The 21,348-nt window shown below is 41.8% G+C and overlaps 1 protein-coding gene across 1 annotated transcript in view; it reads left to right on the top strand.

Annotated features, from left to right (window-relative positions):
* Positions 1-21,348, top strand: part of LOC117371683 (low-density lipoprotein receptor-related protein 1-like) — a 258,778-nt gene that overhangs the window by 92,303 nt on the left and 145,127 nt on the right. The window contains exons 7-10 of the mRNA XM_055222032.1: positions 12,586-12,748; positions 16,753-16,975; positions 20,195-20,384; positions 21,194-21,337. Coding sequence (XP_055078007.1) covers positions 12,586-12,748; positions 16,753-16,975; positions 20,195-20,384; positions 21,194-21,337 — 720 coding nt within the window. The remainder of the gene's footprint in view (positions 1-12,585; positions 12,749-16,752; positions 16,976-20,194; positions 20,385-21,193; positions 21,338-21,348) is intronic.

Genomic DNA, 21,348 nt, shown 5'->3' with positions numbered 1-21,348 from the left:
TATGGGCCTTTAAAATGTTGAAAACCACATTGTCTAAAGAAAGAGTGTTTTTTATCATCATCGTGGTATCAGAATCAGTATCAAGTATCAAGTCTATTCCTTAGTATCAAAATGTCGTTTTGACGTTGGCCTTTTCCTGATCCTTGTTCTTGATCCAGGTCATGTGGAGCGGAGCACTCACTCAGCACATTCTCTGAACCTCTGCAGCTTTTCTGCTTTGACTTACATTAACTCCCTCTTTCAGATACATGTGATGTGCGAGGGGAGCTAAGGCTAAGCTCCAACTTATTTTAAGCCCAAGATAGAAATATGCTCACGGAATAGTCCACTGCTCTCAACTCAGTACGACTGCCTCCTCTCTACACTCACCGGACCAAACCTGGACTAGAACTGGACTAAACCACTTAACGTACTACACAAAGGTCACAATAGCGTCATAAAAAAATTACTTCTTCTCACTTTAATAAAGGCGCACTTTGGAATTTTTCTGGAGCAAGCTCAAAATGCTCTGTTCCACCTTGTGATGTCATGAAGTGGTGAAGTTATTTTCAAGTTAACAGCTCCTTTTACCTTTAGTTCAGTAGAGATTGGTAACTCCAGGGCTGAAATGATCCAAATGATTCAAGTGAAGGTGTGTGGAGTTTAAAAACACAGTGGAGCACTTCCTGTATTACCACATGATGACATCACAAGGTGGAGCAGAGCGTTTTCAGTTTGAGAGAAGAACTGGACTAGACCCGGACTAAACCACTTTACATACTACACCAAGATCAAAATAGCATCATGAAAAAATATTCTTCTTTGGAATTTTTCTGGAGGCGGTTGCATGGAATATTTCACACACACATGGCATTAAACTAGTAGAAATACAGAAGTAGAAGTAGTAGTAAGTAACAGTACTAGCTGCAAATATTAATATTGGAGTGACAACACGAACAGTAGACAATAGCTAATAGCTAAATAGCTAATAGCTAAATGGACATAACTAACCTGTTAACCACCGGACTCCAAATAGAAAGTGATCATTGGCGTATTCTGGCTCCAATTCACTTTACATCGAAAAACTGTGTCCCCTCTCTCTGTAACTGCTGCTGTCAGATTCATCATTTTAGTCTTAAAATGTTTGTATTAATCCACTCTACATGATCTTGGGGTTTTTATTTCACTATTGTGTCTGTAATTCAAGATATGAACATTAATAACAGACAAATCAGGTGCCTTCTTTCAGCGGTGTAGGCGGGAAGGGGCATTTCCTTCAACAACCTCGTTCCTGATTGGCTCTTTGGTTGCTATGATACTCGCAGTTGGAATTCCAAATATGGTACTTGGCTCCAAATTAGCCACTATAACTGCTCTAGCCTTTTGCTGTTTCTTGCTGGTAATTTAATTATTTATCTGCATATTTGACATTTAAGTTTGTCGTTTGATTCCCTCTACCAGCATTTCATACTGACTGTATGAATGAGCAAGACACTTCATCCACCTTTCCTCAATAAAAATAGAAAAATACTATGAAAGAGGCTGTAATACTATGAGGTATATGTTGTCGTAGCAGTTAAAAGTTCTTAACCTGGATTTGTATTACTTTATCTGTTTTAGGGCTGTTAAAAGTATCGAGAATCAGATACTAATCTATACTAAAATGAGTAGAAAGAAAGAGAGGGAGGGAGAAAAGAGAGAGGCGGGGTAGGGAAAAAAGCGGAGGAGGAAGAGAGAGAATGTAAGAGGGGGAGGCACAAGAGAGGGAGGGAGAAAGAGAAACAGAGGGACAGGGGCATAAGGGATGGAGGAAAAGAGAGAGAAAGACAGGAGAAGGCGTAAGAGAGGGAGGGGGGAGAAGAAATGGAGAGAGAGGTGGAAAAGAGGTAGAAGAGAGCAAGAGAGAGGGAGGAGACATAAGAGGGAGGGAGATGGAGGGAGAAAAGGGAAGAAGAGAGAGAGACAAAGGGAGAACAAAAAGGGGTAGAGATGAGAGAAAGAGGAGAGAGGGGAGTCAAAAGAGAGGAAGAGGAGAGAGGGAGGGGAGAAGAGAGATAAAAGAGAGAGATTCCTTGTTGTAAAACGCTGTGAGTGCGTTGAAGGTGGAAAACCGCATCATAAAAATGTGACTATTTACCATTTACCAAGACCACATAGACTAGTACAGTAGATACATCTCCTCGTCTTCCCTCTATTCCTCCTCTTTCCTCTCCTCTTCCTCCCTCCTCTGTTTCCTGTTTACCTCCTTCCTCTCCCCCATCCCTCCCCTTTCTCTCTCTCTCCTCCTCTCTCTCTCATTTCCTCTTTCCTCCTCTCCCACTCTCCATTCCTTGACCTGTCTCCTCCCTCCTCTCTTTCCTCCGTCCCCCTCCTTCCTCTCCTCTTCCTCTTCTTCTGAGAGCAAGTATAAGACCATTTAACATTCTATTGTGGTATCAGAATCGGTTTTGAGTATCGAGCCTATTTCTTAGTATTGAAAGTTTGATGTTTTATTATCGTGACAACACTTCTTGTTAATTTTGAAATCCAATTATAATGTAGTGTCTACTCTTGAGTTATTTAGGCCTGTGTAAGTGTCTGTGCTGTAGCGCCTCCTATAGACCAAAGGCTTCAGTGTGATTCAGGTAAACACTGTTATCTGCTGCTCCCAGGAAACTACAGCCATCAGCCTGGATTATTATTACCACTGTTTATATATACAGCCCTGAGCCCAGGGAACAGGGCCAGTCTGAGTATATGGACCATATATGCACCAGAGGACACACGGAGGGACATGTGCACCAGAGGACACACAGGGGGACATGTGCACCAGAGGACACACAGAGGGACATGTGCACCACAGGACACACAGAGGGACATGTGCACCACAGGACACACAGAGGGACATGTGCACCAGAGGACACACGGAGGGACATGTGCACCAGAGGACACACGGAGGGACATGTGCACCAGAGGACACACAGGGGGACATGTGCACCAGAGGACACACAGAGGGACATGTGCACCAGAGGACACACAGAGGGACATGTGCACCAGAGGACACACGGAGGGACATGTGCACCAGAGGACACACAGGGGGACATGTGCACCAGAGGACACACAGAGGGACATGTGCACCAGAGGACACACGGAGGGACATGTGCACCAGAGGACACACAGGGGGACATGTGCACCAGAGGACACACAGAGGGACATGTGCACCACAGGACACACAGAGGGACATATGCACCAGAGGACACACAGAGGGACATATGCACCAGAGGACACACAGGGGGACATGTGCACCAGAGGACACACAGAGGGACATGTGCACCACAGGACACACAGAGGGACATATGCACCAGAGGACACACAGAGGGACATATGCACCAGAGGACACACAGAGGGACATGTGCACCAGAGGACACACGGAGGGACATGTGCACCAGAGGACACACGGAGGGACATGTGCACCAGAGGACACACGGAGGGACATGTGCACCAGAGGACACACGGAGGGACATGTGCACCACAGGACACACGGAGGGACATGTGCACCAGAGGACACACGGAGGGACATGTGCACCAGAGGACACACGGAGGGACATGTGCACCAGAGGACACACAGAGGGACATGTGCACCACAGGACACACGGGGGGACATGTGCACCAGAGGACACACAGGGGGACATGTGCACCAGAGGACACACAGAGGGACATGTGCACCAGAGGACACACGGGGGGACATGTGCACCAGAGGACACACAGAGGGACATGTGCACCACAGGACACACAGAGGGACATGTGCACAAGAGGACACATGGATGAGGACTTTATGTGTCCCATAGAGACAAACAGGTCTGTGAAGAAGAGAGGAGAGACAGGGACAAAGAGTCATACAACAGGCTGCTTTTATGACACACACAACTCCTGTAATGATTCATATGGACCTACACCACGAGGAGGAAGAGAGAGGGAGAGAAAGAGACAGAGAGAGAGAAAGACAGAGAGAAAAAGAGAGACAGAGAGAGAGGGGAGACATTAGAGAAGGAACTACTGTAATGGATTCATATGGACCTACACCTCGAGGAGGAAGAGAGAGGGAGGGAAAGAAAAAAAGAGAGAGAGGGGAGACATAAGAGCAGGAACTGCTGTTATGGATTCAAATGGACCTACACCTCGAGAGATAAAGAGAAAAGAGAGAGACAGAGAGAGGAGACATAAGAAAAGGAGATAAAGCGAGAAAGAGAGAGAGGATGACATACGAGAAGGAGGGAGAGAGAGAAAGGGAGTTGGGGCAAAAGAGAGGGAGGAAGAGAGGGAGAGAAACAGATGGTGGGAGAGAGAAAGAGAAAGAGGAGACATAAGAGAAGGAGGGAGAGAGAAAGGGAGGGGTGCATAAGAGAGGGAGAGAGAGTAAAAAGAGGGAGGGGAGAGAGAGAAAGAGAGGGGAGGCAGGAGAGGGAGAGGAGAGAGGCAGAGAGGAAGAGGAGAGGGAGGTGAGAGTCTTTCTTTGGGTTGTGTTGATCAGTGAGTTTATCACAGAAAGGCACTGCAGTATGAGAGACACAACACTCCATAGAGACACACTGATCTGATACCGGTATCAGATATCAACTTCCAAATATCGGTTCAGTCGATATCCTGGTTGGAAATATACAGTGATGTATATGATATGTTTACACGTCGTAGTCGCCCAGAAAGTCTCAGAATGTTTGAACTTTTATTTATACAAAGCTGTTCTGTCGTTACTTGGGAGATGCGTAACATGGAGATACAAAACACATCTGGATCAGTTTAGTCTTATTTTGTTTTTTTTTAAAGAAATTAAATACAATTTTCAGGCTCTGCTCTGGTATCGGTCGATATGGGCAGATACTGGAAGTTATAATATCGAAAGTGGTATCGGAAGAGAAGCTAGATGGAGGCGTCTCTCCGTACTTTTTATTTAAATGTTATTGGAAAAAAACATATTTTTCAGATTTATACTGTTCATTTTGAGTTTGGCCTCGTTTGTTCTTGATCCAGTCTGGTCTGGTAAAGAGTCTCTCATGATTCAAGACAATACTCTCAGTACAGTCACAGTACAGTGATGTAACAATACAACGTTATGGTGGTATTTTACAATGTAGACAGTACAAACATGTACTTATACTTCTGTGGGTCAGAGTGTTACGCCCCGTCTGCGACTGGACAAAGCTTCAGTCATAAGAGGCGGAGAGAAACCAGTTTTGTTTATAGGAAATCGAAAGTATGCGGTTCATGTACTCAACGTGAGTAGTAGTTGCAGTAGTCGCAGGAGTAGTAACAGTACTAACAGTAGTATCAATAGTAATAGCATTAGTAGTAGCAGTAGCAGTAGTGACAGCAGTAATAGTAGTAGTAGTAGCAGTAATAGTAGTAGTACAGGAGAGAGGAGGAACTATAGATAGACAGTTACCTTTACTGCAGATTTGTGGTCCATGAGCATAGTACTAGTAGGAGTATATAAGATGGGAGGAAGCTGCATTTATAATGAGTAGTGTAGAAGTAGTAATAGTAGTAGTAGTATGGGTTTGAACGAGAGCAGATGGCTTTCAGACACAGATGTCTTTCTTGCAGACTTGTGGTAGTACTAGCTGTAGTACTAGCAGTGGTAGTGTTTGAGATTGCAGTAATAGCAGTAGTAATTGTAGTACAGGATAGGGGGGAGTACATAAATGTATTGCAGACTCCTGGCCTATGAGTGCAGTAATAGTACTAGTATTAGTCCTCATAGTAGTACTAGTAGTAGTGTTTTTCGAGGGCTAAAAGCTGCGTTCATACTGGTCAGAGATGTTGTTTTGTTTTTAGGAAGTCAAAAGTATGCGGTCCACGTACCTGGAGTATTACTCAGAGTGGTACCCGAGAGGCAGCTGGACGTGTTTAAATAGAACTGTTAAAGTGACGCACACCTCTGGGAAATACTCGCTCTCCTCGTTTCACACAAAGCTCCCAGAATGCCCCGGGAACAAAGGCCAACTTTCCACAGGCCTCCACTCTCTCCCCCTATCTCCCCCATGCTGCTCGCTCGCCCATTTTCCCACTTTTACGTAAAACTGAAATATTTGATCTGGCTCCATGTTGTGCTCTCTCTCTCTTCTCTCTCTTCTCTTTCACAATGTCTGTCTTTCTCTGTCTTCTCCATCCATTTATGTCTCTCTTCTCTCTCACAATGTGTCTCCCTCTCTCATCCATCCAATTCTATCTGTCTCTCTCCATCTCTTTTCTCCCTCTTCTGTTTCTCTCTTCTTTTCATCCATTTCCTCTCTCTGTTTCTCCCCTCTCTCTTTCTGCCCTCTTTCCTCCTCACCCCTTTGCCATTGCTCTCTCTTTTGCACTGTATCTCTCTGCCTCATCTTGCCCTCCTCTCGCCCTCCTCTCCCCCCTCTTTATCTCCCCTTTACATGTCTCTCTTTCAGTTCCACTCTATTCTCTCCTCTTTTCTCTCTCTCTTCTCTCTCGACTTATTGGCAAACATCAGAATTACAGGTCTGTTTTTTATCCCATAGCTGCAATTTTTCACTACCCACACTTTTTATTACATCCCCCTCTCTCCATCTCTCACTCTCTCTCTATATATATATTCACCCTCTCTCATTCCATCTCTCTCTCATATCTATCTTTTTACCTCTTCTCTCTCTTGCCCCTCCCCCTCACTTTCTTTATTTATGTACCATTTTCTCTTTCTCTCTTCTCTCTCTCTGTCTCTCTCTCCTCTCTCCCCCCCTTTCTCCCCCCTCTGTCTATACTCGTTTCCTCCTCTCTCTCTCTCTCTCTCTCTCTCTCTCTCTCTGTCTCTCTCCTTCTCTCCTTCTCTCTCTTTAAACATACTCGTTTTATTTGACCGCTGGAATCTGCCTGGTCGTTTCCTCCTCTCTCTCTTTCTCGCTCTCTCCTTCTCTCTCTCTATACATTCTCGTTTTATTAGTGCACTGGAATCTGCCTGGCCGTTTCCTTCTCTCTGTCTCTCTCTTTCTCCCTTCTTCTCCCTCTCTCTCCTTCTGTCTCTGTCTGGTGTCCGTGTGTTTTTTCGCTCTCTCTCCCTCTCTCTTTCTCTCCCTCTTTCCCTCTCTCCTTCGCTCTCTCCTTCCTTCTCTGTCTGGTGTCCGTGTGTTTTCTCTGCCTCTTTCTCTCCTTCTCTCTCCTTTCCTCCCTCTTTCCCTCTCTCCTTCCTTCTGTCTGGTGTCCGTGTGTTTTCAGTTTTATCATGTGCTAAATCACATCTATGTAAAGAAAAACAAACTTTCACTTCACAGCTTAACAGGGAGAATGAGATGAGTAGCAGTAAAAGTGACTGGATGAAGCTGTAGAAGTACTGTGAGTAGTCGTAGTACTAGTACTAGTAGTAACAGTAGTAGTAGTAGTAGTAACTGTGGGAAAGTAGTAGTAATTTTACCAGAAGCTATGTAAAGTTTTATATAATCTTAATAATGTCTCACACTTGTAATGCCTGTCAAAGCCTCTCAACGTGCTACACTACAGTTATTATTCATGTTTGTCTAAGTAATAATAATAATAATAATAATAATAATAATAATAATAATAATAATAATAATAATACATAGATCTGATCATGACTGTGATATTAATTATGTTTCACTTTCACATTTACATTTGAACAAACTGAAAAAAAATACTAAAGAATTAAATAAATAAAAAAACTTGAAAAATTTTAACAAGCTCAAAGAATCAAATGAATGAAAAAAAAAAAAGATGTCAGATGTTACATTAAAAAATCCAAAACAAAACAAAATAGATGATAGATTTGACATTAACTATAATTTTTCACTTTGAATGAGCCTGAAGTGTGGACTGGACAGTGAGGCCATCTCTGCTCAGACCCCGCTCTGGATACAGAGGAATGAGATGGAGGGATGATGGAGGGATGATGGAGGGATGATGGAGGGATGATGGAGGGATGATGGAGGGATGATGGATGTTAGTAGTGTGGCCACATGAATGCAGCTGTTGAAGTTGTAGTAATACTTCTCAGTACTTTACAATACTTCAGTTCTACTCCAGAAACATGTAGTGAGTCCGTGTTCACATAACAGGTTTAAAATGCCTTTGTCCCTGTGTCTGTGTCTTGTTTTTAGCTCGATGTTTGGAGCTCTCCAGGGCCACAGCTGTAAAAATATCTCTTGTGGTTGTGAAGTCCCCTCACTCACTTTTCTCTCTCTTACCTTCTCCTCTTCCTTCTCTCTGTCTGTCTCTCTCTCTTTCCCTCTCCTCCATCCCCGCCTCTTTCTCTGTATCTCTCTCTGTTTCTCTCTTTCCCTCTCTCTCTCCCTGTCTCTCTGTCTCACACACACACACACACACTGCTCTCTCCATCTCTTTCCCTCTCCCCCCTCTCTCTCTTTCTCTCTCACTCTTGTCTCTCTCCCTCTTTCTCACTCTTCTCTCCCACTTTATTTCCTTCTCTCTCTCTGTCTCTCTGTCTCTGTTTATAGCTCTCTTTTCCCTCTGTCTTCTGTCTCTCACTCTCCCTGTCTCTCTCTCTCATTCACACTCCTCTATCCCCCCTCTGTCTCTCTCTTTTCCTCTCTGTCTCTTTCCCTTTTTCTCTTTCTCACTCACTCTTCTCTCCCTCTGTCTTTCCCTCTCTTTCTCTTTGCCTCTCTTCCTCTGTTTATCTCTCTGTCTCCCTTGCTCTTTCTGTTTAACATCTCTTCTCTTTTCTCTCTCTCCCTCTCTTTCATCCTGATTCACTTTACTCTAAAGGTCTAAATATCTCTAGTTTGATTCATCCTGTTTGTTGTTCTTCCATTCATCTTCATATTGTGCTCAGAAAATCTCCATTTTCACCTACCCCCTATCCCCGCCCATGGATCGGTGCTATGTCATTATTATTAGTGTGTTTTCTAATTAAGATGAGAAGGTATTATTTTAATTCAGAAAACTTATTTTAATGCTACAAGAATGCAGAATATATCCACTTTAAGTCAATAGAACCATTGTTTTAGCTCAATAAACTGATTTAAAATGAACACAGTGCAAACTAACACTCTCCAAATGGGACAAAAAGAGACTTAAACATTCTTTATTTATGTATTTATTCTTTATTTGTCAAGGACATTGTACAAATGCATTAAATAACAGTATAAGATCAGTTCAACATTAACAGTAGAAATAAAATACAATAAAATGTCCCCATGCCCAACACATAATGTGTCCTACAGTCCAAACACATATAAATATGGGCAGGTTTTTACAGTGAAACAGAATAGTACAAATGAACAGATCAGACATTGGCAAACTACGGCCCATGGCCCTTGGGGCGTATTAATCCAGCCCGCCAAATGTGACCAAATTATATTAAAATAGGTAAGGGTAAACCTTGTTCAAAGTTTTTCTGCTGTGTTTAACTGAAATTTAATAAATAAAAAATGAATTTAATTAATGCATTTGGAAAACAATTTGTACAATCATGAGCCAATGAGATATATATATATATATATATATATATATATATATATATATATATATATATATATATATATATATATATATATATATATATATATATATATATATATATATATATATATATATATATATATATATGGCCCTGCTCCTCTGTCAAATTTTACAACCCACCGTGGCCCTTGTGTCAAAAAGTTTGCCCACCCCTGACCTAGACTGATGTCGACACATTTGATGATCTAAAATGTACTTTTTCAATTTTCTAGTAAAATTATTCAAATCTACAGACAAATTCAGAGTCTGGGGCTGATTCTCTGTCTGATGGTTTGAAAAGAAAAGGCCGACTGAGCAAAGTTGGAGCTGCATTATTAATTTTGAATAATTTTCTTCAATTTGAATACAAAATGAAATTGTTGAAAAACATTTTGTATTTATTTCAGATATCACAGTGGTGATAATGTATATTTTTGAATGTACTACTTCTTCCTGTTCTGTTCTTGTGTCTAAACTGTGGAGGGTCTGAGCTCTGAAATAACTCCTGCTGATTTAACATCAACTCAGCCCAAGTCGTTTTAAAACAGCGTCTTGTCTTTGATTTGAACAATAGCGTCTGTGTGCGCTGGGTGCTTGTGGTCGGGGCGGTTGTTTGAGTAAAGGAAGGAAGTGGCTCCACAGAATGACCCAATGTTACAGCTCTATTAATGTCCCGTGTTGATTCTTTACCTCTTCCCCTGTGGTCCAAGCTGTGTTCTGAGGGGCTTTTCATGGAGGGGTTTGGTGGTCGCTCTCTTGTTGCCGTCTCGTCAGCGCGGCCTACGTTGGTGTGGTGGTGGTGGTGTTGGGATCTATAGGTACGGGCGCTGCTTCAGTGGGTGGGGCTACATATGGAAAATAGTACAGATCTTAACCTTTATAATGGCACTAAATGTGGTCAGAAATGCTTATGTTGGAATAACAACTGGTAAAGGCAGGTTGGCTACACAAGTGAATTCAATTTACAGCTTGTATTAGCATTAGCATTAGCATTAGCATAACTACTTCCTGTCTAATTATATCTTTGCGTTTTATGCAGAGTCACGCTAAAATGGATAAATATTTAAACATCAGGCAGTGGACAGGGAGAACTCTTCTGTGCTAACCTGCTAGCCGCTGCATTCCAAACAGGAAGTGAGCATGTGCGAGATTTGGGCTCCATCGACTCTGGCTCCAATTCACTTTCTATTGAAAAACTGTGTCCCCTCTCTCTGTAACTGCTGCTGTCAGACTCGTCATTTTGGTTTTAAAATGCTCGTACCCACTTTATATGATCCTGGGTTTTTTATTTCGCTGTTTTATTTCGCTGTTGTGTCTGTAACTCAACATATGAACATTTGTAACAGACAAATCAGGCACCTTTTCCCCGAGGTCACACCCACTAGTGTTAGCAATAGCTCTAAATGTGCCGCTATAACTGCTAGCCTCGATGAGCTTCATTTGACTTGAGCTGAACGCTGTAGGTGACGTCACACTCACTCAGTCCACCTTTTTATATAGTCTATGGTTTAGAAAGAGAGATGTTTGTGTCTCAATGCTAACGCTAATACTAATGCTAATTTTGAGGCATAATAAATATTAAAACAATGCCACAAACTGAATTATAATACATATAAAAATAACGTTGTAGTCTTTATTTTAATTAATCTGAATTTTAATAGGTTGTTTATTTTATGTTTTATGATTTTAATAAAAGTGATGTTAGTTTTGAGGCACAGTGAGCTAGCTAGAGTGCTACTGTACACAGAGACTATTGCAGTTTTCTGTTGTAAAGTATAAAAGCCTTTCCTCACTGCTGTCACTGTTCGGCAATTATTTTTAAGGATATCACAAAATGTCCGGAGAAAATGGTGCCCATCAATTTAATTGTCTAAAGTATTTTTATTCCAGCTGTGTGCAGTGTGTACTGTTGGTTTGTTCTTGGGCAAGACACTTCAGACTCCTTTCCTCTTTGCGGTGTGTGTGTTGAGTGTTGGTGGTGGCTGTGGTGACAGACATGGCTGACCTTCTTAAGTCTGGAGTAAATGAATAATGCACAAAATAATTAACCAGATGTAGAGAGACTTATCCATGCATTTGTCTCCAGTAGGTTAGATCACTGTAATGTCCTGCTCACTGGCCTCTCCACACGAGCCTTAAGACACTGCAGTACATCCAGAACACTGCTGCTCGGGTCCTGACTAGAACCAGGAAGTACTTCACACATGTGTCCTGTGCTCAGGTCTATGGCTCCTGTGGCTCAGAGAATAGACTTTAGACTAAACCGTAACTAAACCGGGACTAAACCAGGACTAAACCAGGACTAAACATGGGGAATCAGAGTTTCAGTTTTGTGCAGTTAAAACCTGGAACATTCTTCCTGAAGATGTGAGACAGGCCTCTACTTTGACAATGTTTAAATCCAGACTCAAATGGTTCTGTTTATCTGTGCATATAACTGAAAGGGTCTTTTAATATTAAATTTATGAATATTATTTATGTTTTGATTTGTTGTATTGTGATTTTAATGTCTTTCTTATTCTATAAATCACTTTGAATTACTTTGTGGACCAGTTGTGCTATATAAATAAACTTGCCTTGCCTTAAGCGACTGAGCATTTAAAAAAAAAAAAGTATGTTTTATCTGTTTCTAAATGTGTCTTCAGGACTAACATATGTTTGGAAATGGAGTTGTCCAAACCAAATTTGATTAGCTTTTTTTAAGAATGAAAAACAAACCAAAAACCAAAAGTATTGAATCAGAATTGAATCACGTCACACTGAAAGAGCTCTTCCTCCTTCAGACTTCCTTTTTTCTATGTTTAACTTTGATTTACGTCCGTGTTCTCAAATACAACTTCCTCTGGTGTGTCCATTACAGTAAACCGCCCGATGTTGACATCTTTGAATGTAATCTGTGCAATCAAATTCTACTTTTACCTCATAATAAAAGGCTTTTACTATGGATCAGACCTAGACGACTGGGGGATTACACAGATATTTACTTAATACTGTTTTAATGTCCTTATTTACAAATATTTGAGCTTGTGGTAATGTTTTGTTTTGTGAAGCGCTCCGACTTAATAAGTGGCTAATAAAACAAACATGGCTGTGACTTGGCTGCGTGCTGCAAACCTCTCACTGTGTGCCGGTCCTGTCCCTGTGCAGATGTGGAGCAGATGGCGATCGACTGGCTCACGGGGAACTTTTACTTTGTGGATGACGTGGATGATCGCATCTTTGTGTGTGACCGTGAGGGACAAACGTGTGTGACGCTCCTCGACCAGGAACTCTACAACCCAAAGGGCATCGCTCTGGACCCAAACATGGGGTCAGTACAACGCAAACACGCCATCGTAACATGCAAATGTTAATACACACGCAGATAAACACTTAAACTCCGCCCACAATCACATTTCAAATAGAGATGTAAACTGGGCGGGGTCTGGAGGACTAAAGGGGAGAGTGAAGGAGGAAGAAGAGGTGGGGTTGGGAGGATTAAAGAGGACAGTGAGGGAGGAGGAGGCGGTGGGGTCTGAAGGACTAAAGGGGAGAGTGAAGGAGGAAGAAGAGGTGGGGTTGGGAGGACTAAAGGGGGACGTGAGGGAGGAGGAGGAGGGGCGGGGTTTGGAGGACTAAATGGGAGAGTGAGGGACGAGGAAGAGCTAGGGTCGGGAGGACTAAATGGGAGAGTGAGGGAGGATGAAGAGGCAGGGTCGGGAGGACTAAAGGGGAGAGTGAAGGGAGAGGAAGAGTTGAGATCTGGAGGACTAAAGGGGAGAGTGAGAGGGGAGGAGGGGCAGGGTGTGGAGGTATAAGGAACAGTGTGATTGGTCTAACGGGTATCCAGACTCCGCCCCCTGCAGGCAGATGTTTGTAATCAGAAACACCTGGATGTAATCAGGCAGTTCTGCATGATGTCACATAGTAGTTGAAATTGCTGTCACCACTGGAGACAGCACACGCTTAACTGTTTTGACAAGAAAGCTGTAAATTTACCCAGTTTGCGCTAACATTGTGAAAAGGGACCAGGAAGAAAAAAAACAAAAAAAAACAACACCATATACAGAGTTTAGTAACAAAAAAGTTGCTGAGTTTCATTTTAATCCTAAAACCAAAACATATTCGTAAACTCCTCCCTTAAACGTACACATAAAGAGCTGTAATAACTAAATATATTTAAAGACACATATGAAGAAGCTTGTTGATATTTATGAGAATAGGACCTTTAACTTCCTTTTTTACGCAGTATTGACTCTTGTGAGGTTTACCCCAAGTTATAATACTGTTACCCCCTCAAACTTTTACCTTTAGTTCAGTAGAAATCGACAATTCCAGCACTAAAATCATCCAAATAATTCTAGTAAAGGTGTATGGAGTTTAAAAACACAATGGAGCACTTCCTGTATTACGCTTGTGCAATAAAAGTACACAGATATTTGTTGACCTCTTAAAATACCGTCCGATCTGTCAAGTCCATAAAGTAATATTCGTGGTAGTACAAAGCACCCTTTTTAATCGCGACCCCCAGAAGTTCTCAAAGGACATTGTGCAACAGTCCTTGGTCTTTTTTTTTTTTTTTTTTTCCACGGCAACTCTTAGAGGTCAAAGCTAACCGGAGGCGCCGCTCTGTCTGAAGCTCTGTTAATAATCTGGACATCCCTAATCCGAACCTGTTTTATTTACTCATATATTATAAACAGTATTTGCACTTGCCAAAGACGCGTCCCGGCCTGTATCTATAATAGTCTATATATTATAATTGGTTTAACAACAATGTCCCGGTTTGCTTCTCTACATCACTTCTCCTTTGGCCTTATCACAGTCAAAGGAAATGGGACTAAGTAATAATTTCCACATGCGCTGATGGAGGTTTTGTGCGGAGTTGTTGTGCCTGAAGCGGTCTCATCTCCACATGGTGTGAGTGTGTGTGTGTGTGTGTGTGTGTCTGTGTGTGTATGAGTGAGTGTGTGTGTGAAAGGCAAATGGACACCAAGGTTAATAACTTTAGGTGATTTGAATATTCCGGTGTGACGTGTTTTATTTATAGCCATTTTGGAAAATATGTGCATTTTTGTCAGGGTGTTTTCATGACCTCTATCCAGACTGCTGTTTAAAGAGGGTATTTTACTTCTGTGGGGTATTAAAGAGGGGTATTTTACTTCTACGTGGTATTAAAGAGGGGTATTTTACTTCTACGGGGTATTAAAGAGGGGTATTTTACTTCTACGGGGTATTAAAGAGGGGTATTTTACTTCTACGGGGTATTAAAGAGGGGTATTTTACTTCTACGGGGTATTAAAGAGGGGTATTTTACTTCTGTGGGGTATTAAAGAGGGGTATTTTACTTCTGTGGGGTATTAAAGAGGGGTATTTTACTTCTACGGGGTATTAAAGAGGGGTATTTTACTTCTACGGGGTATTAAAGAGGGGTATTTTACTTCTACGGGGTATTAAAGAGGGGTATTTTACTTCTACGGGGTATTAAAGAGGGGTATTTTACTTCTACGGGTTATTAAAGAGGGGTATTTTACTTCTATGGGGTATTAAAGAGGGGTATTTTACTTCTGTGGGGTATTAAAGAGGGGTATTTTACTTCTACGGGGTATTAAAGAGGGGTATTTTACTTCTGTGGGGTATTAAAGAGGGGTATTTTACTTCTACAGGGTATTAAAGAGGGGTATTTTACTTCTACGGGGTATTAAAGAGGGGTATTTTACTTCTACGGGGTATTAAAGAGGGGTATTTTACTTCTGTGGGGTATTAAAGAGGGGTATTTTACTTCTACGGGGTATTAAAGAGGGGTATTTTACTTCTGTGGGGTATTAAAGAGGGGTATTTTACTTCTGTGGGGTATTAAAGAGGGGTATTTTACTTCTACGGGGTATTAAAGAGGGGTATTTTACTTCTGTGGGGTATTAAAGAGGGGTATTTTACTTCTACGGGGTATTAAAGAGGGGTATTTTACTTCTACGGGGTATTAAAGAGGGGTATTTTACTTCTACGGGGTATTAAAGAGGGTTATTTTACTTCTGTGGGGTATTAAAGAGGGGTATTTTACTTCTACGGGGTATTAAAGAGGGGTATTTTACTTCTGTGGGGTATTAAAGAGGGGGTATTTACTTCTACAGGGTAATACAAGGGGGTATTTTACTTCTATGGGTACTAAAGGGGGTGTTTTACTTCTATGGGGCATTACAGAGGGGGTATTTTGCTTCTATGGGGTATTAACTACTAAAACATAACATATTTAGATCATAACATTACATTTTATTGTTTTGAAAATGCTAAATTCGCCCCAAAAAAACCTATTAACATGTTTATTAATAGGTTTGTTTCATGTTCATTTTTGACGGTCTGAATCCCCCTCCCTTTGCTCTCTATGCTAAGTCATTCCCCCTTCAGAGAGCTATCACAACACAATCAGCTGCATCCCACTAATGAAAATACTGCATCACATTGGGTTTGTGAAGTTGCAGTGTATTGTTTTGTATCATGTTTTTGTATATTTATGGAGATTTGTCGTGTGGGAGCATGGGTGATGTAGGCTTGTGGGCGGAGTCTTGGACTGGCTCGTACAGCTAACTGTAAGGAAGGTTCAAACAGGGTCCAGGAGAGATCGCTAGATTACTTATTTACTCAGTGGTGGATAAAGTACTCAAGTTTTATTACTGAAGTACAGATACAGAGGTAAAACTTTACTCACGTAAAAGTAAAAGTATTGTCTTAAGTAAAAGTATTGAAGTACCTGTTTAAAAATGTACTTTAAGAGTAAAAAGTAACAGATAGTATAAAAATGATGGATATTTTAATCAACAGCTGCAATATGAATCAGTGTCTTAACCTTTCTTATGAATTTTGTGTATTTATTATTTTTGTTTTGCTCAAAATAGAAGCTTGAACTTAAAAACTTTAGTCAGGATGTTTCCACGAAAATGGTAAAAATAAACCCTCAAATCATATGAAAAGTACTTTTTACTTTTCAGTCCAGTTCAAAAATGTAGTGGAGTAGAAAGTACAGATACTGCTTTCAAATGTACTGAAGTAAAAGTAAAAAGTATCTACTGTAAAATGTACTTACGTAAAGTACTGATACCTAAAAAGTACTTTGTTACGTTCCACCACTGGTCTCATTATATCGTAGCAATATCCTAAAGATGTAAGCTTAGATGAGTGAAGAAACATAATATTCTCATTTAAAACGCTCAGTTGACAGAATTCAGTGTTCGTTTGCCGTGTCCCCCACCAAGACAACTGAGACACGAGTACACAGATGTACTTTTTATACAAAGTCAAAGCTTCAATAACTTCCCTCTCTGTATTCTGTCTGTGTAGGAAGGTGTTCTTCACAGACTACGGTCAAATCCCCAAAGTGGAGCGCTGCGACATGGATGGGCAGAACCGGACTAAACTGGTGGACAGTAAGATTGTGTTTCCTCACGGCATCACCCTGGACCTGGTCAGCAGACTGGTGTACTGGGCCGACGCCTACCTGGACTACATCGAGGTGGTGGACTATGAGGGCAAGAACAGACACACCATCATACAAGGACTACTGGTGAGGGACTGCAGTATTTTCAACTTTATCTTTAATAATATTAATGGTGATGATAATAATAATGATAATAATAATGATGATGATGATTATGATGATAATAATTAATAACAAAATAAAATAAAAAAAATGATGATGATGATAATAATATGAATAATAATAATAAAACATATAATCGAATAAAAAATGAAAATAAATAAATAAAAAATGATAATAATAATAATAATCATCATAATAATCATCATAATAATAATTGGCCTAAATAATAATAATAATCAACAGCTAAAATGTGAGTGATTTAAAAAAATTAAAGCTGCACTACGTAACTTTTCTGATACAGGCAATCAGGTGATGCCACGTGGCCAAGTTACAAGTCAGATCTGTGGAAAGGAAATGCATTCTCACTGTAAGAATGCATGTCATTTTACAGCCAAAAAAAAGAAATCAATAAACCTATAATTGAATAAGAGCCAGATCAATTGATTTAATTCCATACTGTGAAGAATTACAGATAGAGCAATGATGTGACCATGGAGACCAGCAGGCGACAGAAAGGTTTCATAGTGCACCTTTAACCTATCTAGGACAGCAAGATGGATTCTCGTGGTATTTATGAGTTCACAATCTCACGAGATCCTCTGTTTTGAGATCCTCCAGCTGTGTGGTTCAAATGTGCCCAGCAGCTGGTCGACCAATCACAGAAGAGCACTGACAAATGGTGACTATGACTGATCGACCGCAGCCGACTTTAGTGAAAATACAGACCCTGTTTGTAAAAAACGTGCAGAAGGTAAACGCTTAGTGAACGCCTGTGCTTTTCTCTCTAGTATACCTTTGAGTTTTGCAATATTTTTTAGATGTTAAAAAGCTGCAGTGGCTGTTAAAGTTCAAGTCTGAGTCCATTATTACCCCTGGATTTCTAGCCTCATTTGAGTGTTTTAGAGCAAGATATAAAGAGAGATAAATAGCTATCGCTCCTTTGTATATCCCAAAATCTCCTCATGTCTCTGGTATTAAACCTGTGTTTCTCTCGTCTTGAGTTACGATCACAGACAAAGGACAACTTCCTGTTTCATTAGCTCTCCTGATGAATACTGTGTAATACTCTCAGTGTGGGGCTGCAGACACATCCTTAAACCTGTCCAAGTGCGTCCAACAGACAAGAGAAATAGGTTTAATTTAACTGAAGCCGCAAGTCACAGCGTAGAACTGGCTTTTATAGACGAGTCTGTGTGGAAAACCAAATTAGACTTGAGGTAAAGAGGTGAGGTGTGTTCAGTTAAGCAAAATAATTGTTGTTTAATATAGTAGACTCAATTACAGGTTTTATTAGATGAGTTTATCAATTGGAATAAGTCAGATACGGTGACGTCTCTCATGTTTCTTACCACATGCTAGCCTGGTCTGTCCAGCACAATCGATCCTAAAACTAGTAGCTGTAGAACCCCGGTTAACCCCTTGTCCTGTAGCGTACGCCTCTGTAGCCCGTTTGCCGTTGGCCTTCAGTTTCCCGTCTCTCTCGTCATGACAACTCCACAAAACATTGAATACATCCATTTAAACTGCACTTCCATTTTGTCTGCGGGGCTGTACGATGTTTTGTGAAATTGTTGCATCAGGTTTGAGTTTGAGTGAGGACACACAGCCACCGAATATGAATATGTTTCAAATGCAGTTTTGTGTTGTACTTTTACGAAATAAAGATGTATTTAGATGTAAACAGTTGTAGATATAGGAGGAACGTTCTGTTTTGAGTTGTAGAAAAGAAATGTTCCACCTGCCTTTGTTTCTATGTTAGATTCTGGAGGTTTAATCCACACGCAGACTTCAGCCTCTGCTTTGAAACGTTCAGATTCACTGTTTCACTCAGACCCTCGTTTCATAACAGACGATGATTTTAAACGCATCACTGTTCAGTCTGTGAGAAAGTACGTAGGTTAAACATCACATCTGTGAGAAGAACAACACTGAATACATGTATTTATGAAGGAATATAAGCACAGACTGAGTCAATATGTCACCTGTTTAGAGACGAGGAAGAGAGGGGGAGGAGGAGAGAGGAGGAGAGAGGGGGAGAGAGGAGGAGGAGAGAGGAGGAGAGGAGAGAGGAGAGAGGGTGAGAGGAGAGAGAGGGAGTGAGAGGAAAGAGAGAAGAGGACGAGAGGGAGAGGAAGAGGAGAGGAGGAGAGTGTGAGATAGAGGAGAGGAGGAGAGAGGAGGAGAGGGGGGGCGAGAGGAAGAGGAGAGGGGAGTGAGAGGAAGAGAAGAGGAGGAGAGGGAGTGAGAGGGAGAGAGGAGAAGAGAGGGAGTGAGAGAGGAAGAGGAAACGAGGAGAGAGGAAGTGGAGAGGAGGAGAGAGGGGGAGAGGAGAAAAAAGAGACAGAGAGCAGTAAGGAGAGGAGGAGAGAGGGGAAGACAGGTAGAGGAGAAAGGGAGAGAGGAAGAGGAGAGAAGGAGGAAGAGGTAGAACTTTCTCTCCTTCATATAAAATTGTTTATGTCTAAAAACTGGACAATAGAGAGGAGAGAGGGAGTGAGAGGAAGAAGAGAGGAGAAGAGAGAGGGGGAGAGAGGAGGAGAAAGGGGGAGATAGGACAAGGAGAGGGAGTGAGAGGAAGAGGAGGAGAGAGGGAGACAGAACAGGAAAGAGCAGAGGTGGAGAAAAACCTTTAATCTAAGCTCTCATGATTGTCTCTGTGTAAAAACTGTCCGCAGTAGAACTGAATGGGACTGAAAAATCTTTTGGTTATTTCACTTCCCACAAATGGAACACATCTGAAGGACATGAACAGTGAACAGAGCCACTGCAGAACTTTAATAATGTGGAGACAAACATTTATAATCACACCTGCTCCTGTTTATAATGTTTTAAATGGACCTATGCAGTTTTTTTGGGGTTTGCTTGGTTTTGTTTATATTGTTGTGTATTTGAACAGGCCTTTAGAAAAGAAGAGTCTGAGTGCTCTTGTTGTGTCTCCCTGTAGAAATAAAGATAAATAAATAAATAAAAATGACTATCCTTAACATAGAAAATTAGTTTAACATTTGAATATTTTGTCTGCTCCTGTTTGCATTATTTTGGGAGATTATATTTGACATTTTACAGTTTACAGTCCCCTGCAGTCTCCATGTTGATGCATTTGCTAATGGACTGACGTAGGTTTAGTTTTTGTCCTCCATTGGTTAAACTCAGGTCTTTGTCTCTGTCTCGTCCTGTCTGCAGATCGAGCACCTGTACGGTCTGACGGTGTTTGAGAATTACCTTTACGCCACAAACTCGGACAACGCCAACATGCAGCCGAAGACGAGCGTGATCCGAGTGAACCGCTTCAACAGCTCTGACTACCAGGTGGTGACGCGCGTGGACAAGGGCGGAGCTCTGCACGTGTACCACCAGCGGAGGCAGCCCCCCGGTGAGACGCTCCATCACGTCTTTAATTTTTGAAGGTGTCTCAGTTGGTAGAGCGTTTGTCCACTGATCTGAAGGCTGGTGGTTTGAATCCCGCTCTTGACATAAACGTCATTGGTTGAGCGGTCAAATCCACTGAGTGACCACTGATGCCCTCTGCTTTTCAAGGTGCATTGTGGGAAATTTTGAGTGCACTACTTTTTCACCAACTGGACATTCGGACACCACTAAAAATGGCGTGACCCCTAAATAGCGCCTCCTGTAGGAAATAGTGTGGAAATTCGAACACAGCCATGGATTCTTAAGGTGAATGCGGTGGCCTCTCCACAGATCTGACCTGTAACTTGTCCTGTTGGTGTCACCCTCTTGCCTCCATAGAGATTGAGGTAGATGTGAAGCAGGTGGTGGACCCCGATACAAAACTCCCACGAGAAAAGTTAGAAGAAGAATGTTCACTCACAGAAAAATAACATGTTCTCTCCGCCATCCTTCCCCCCTCACTCTCTCTCCCTCTTTCTTTCCCTCCTGTTTCGCTTCTTTCTCTCTTTCCCTCTCCTGCTCCCCCTCCTCCTTTCTTTTCCCTTCTCTCCACTTCCTGACCCAATCCCCTCTTCTTCTTACTGACTCCCTCTTCTCTCTCTCTCTCTCTCTCTCTCTTCTTTCTCCCTCCCTCTTCTCTCCCTCTCCTCTCCCTCTCCCTCATCTCTCCCTCTTCTCTCCCTCTTCCTCTTGTCTCTATCTCCCTCTTCTCTCTCTCCCCCTCTTCTCTCTCTCTCCCTCTTCTCTCCCTCCCCCTCTTCTCTCCTTCATCAGTTCGGAGTCATGCCTGTGAGCTGGATCAGTTCGGTAAACCCGGCGGTTGCTCGGACATCTGTCTCCTTGGTAACGGGCACAAGACTCGGACCTGCCGGTGCCGCTCGGGTTTCAGCCTCGGCAGTGATGGGAAATCCTGCAAAAGTGAGTCAAAA

Source organism: Periophthalmus magnuspinnatus, chromosome 5 (assembly GCF_009829125.3).
Source record: "Periophthalmus magnuspinnatus isolate fPerMag1 chromosome 5, fPerMag1.2.pri, whole genome shotgun sequence".
In the NCBI taxonomy this organism is placed as follows: Eukaryota; Metazoa; Chordata; class Actinopteri; order Gobiiformes; family Gobiidae; genus Periophthalmus; species Periophthalmus magnuspinnatus.
The sequence above is the reverse complement of the archived record's forward strand: the minus strand, read 5'-3'. Positions and strand labels throughout refer to the sequence as shown.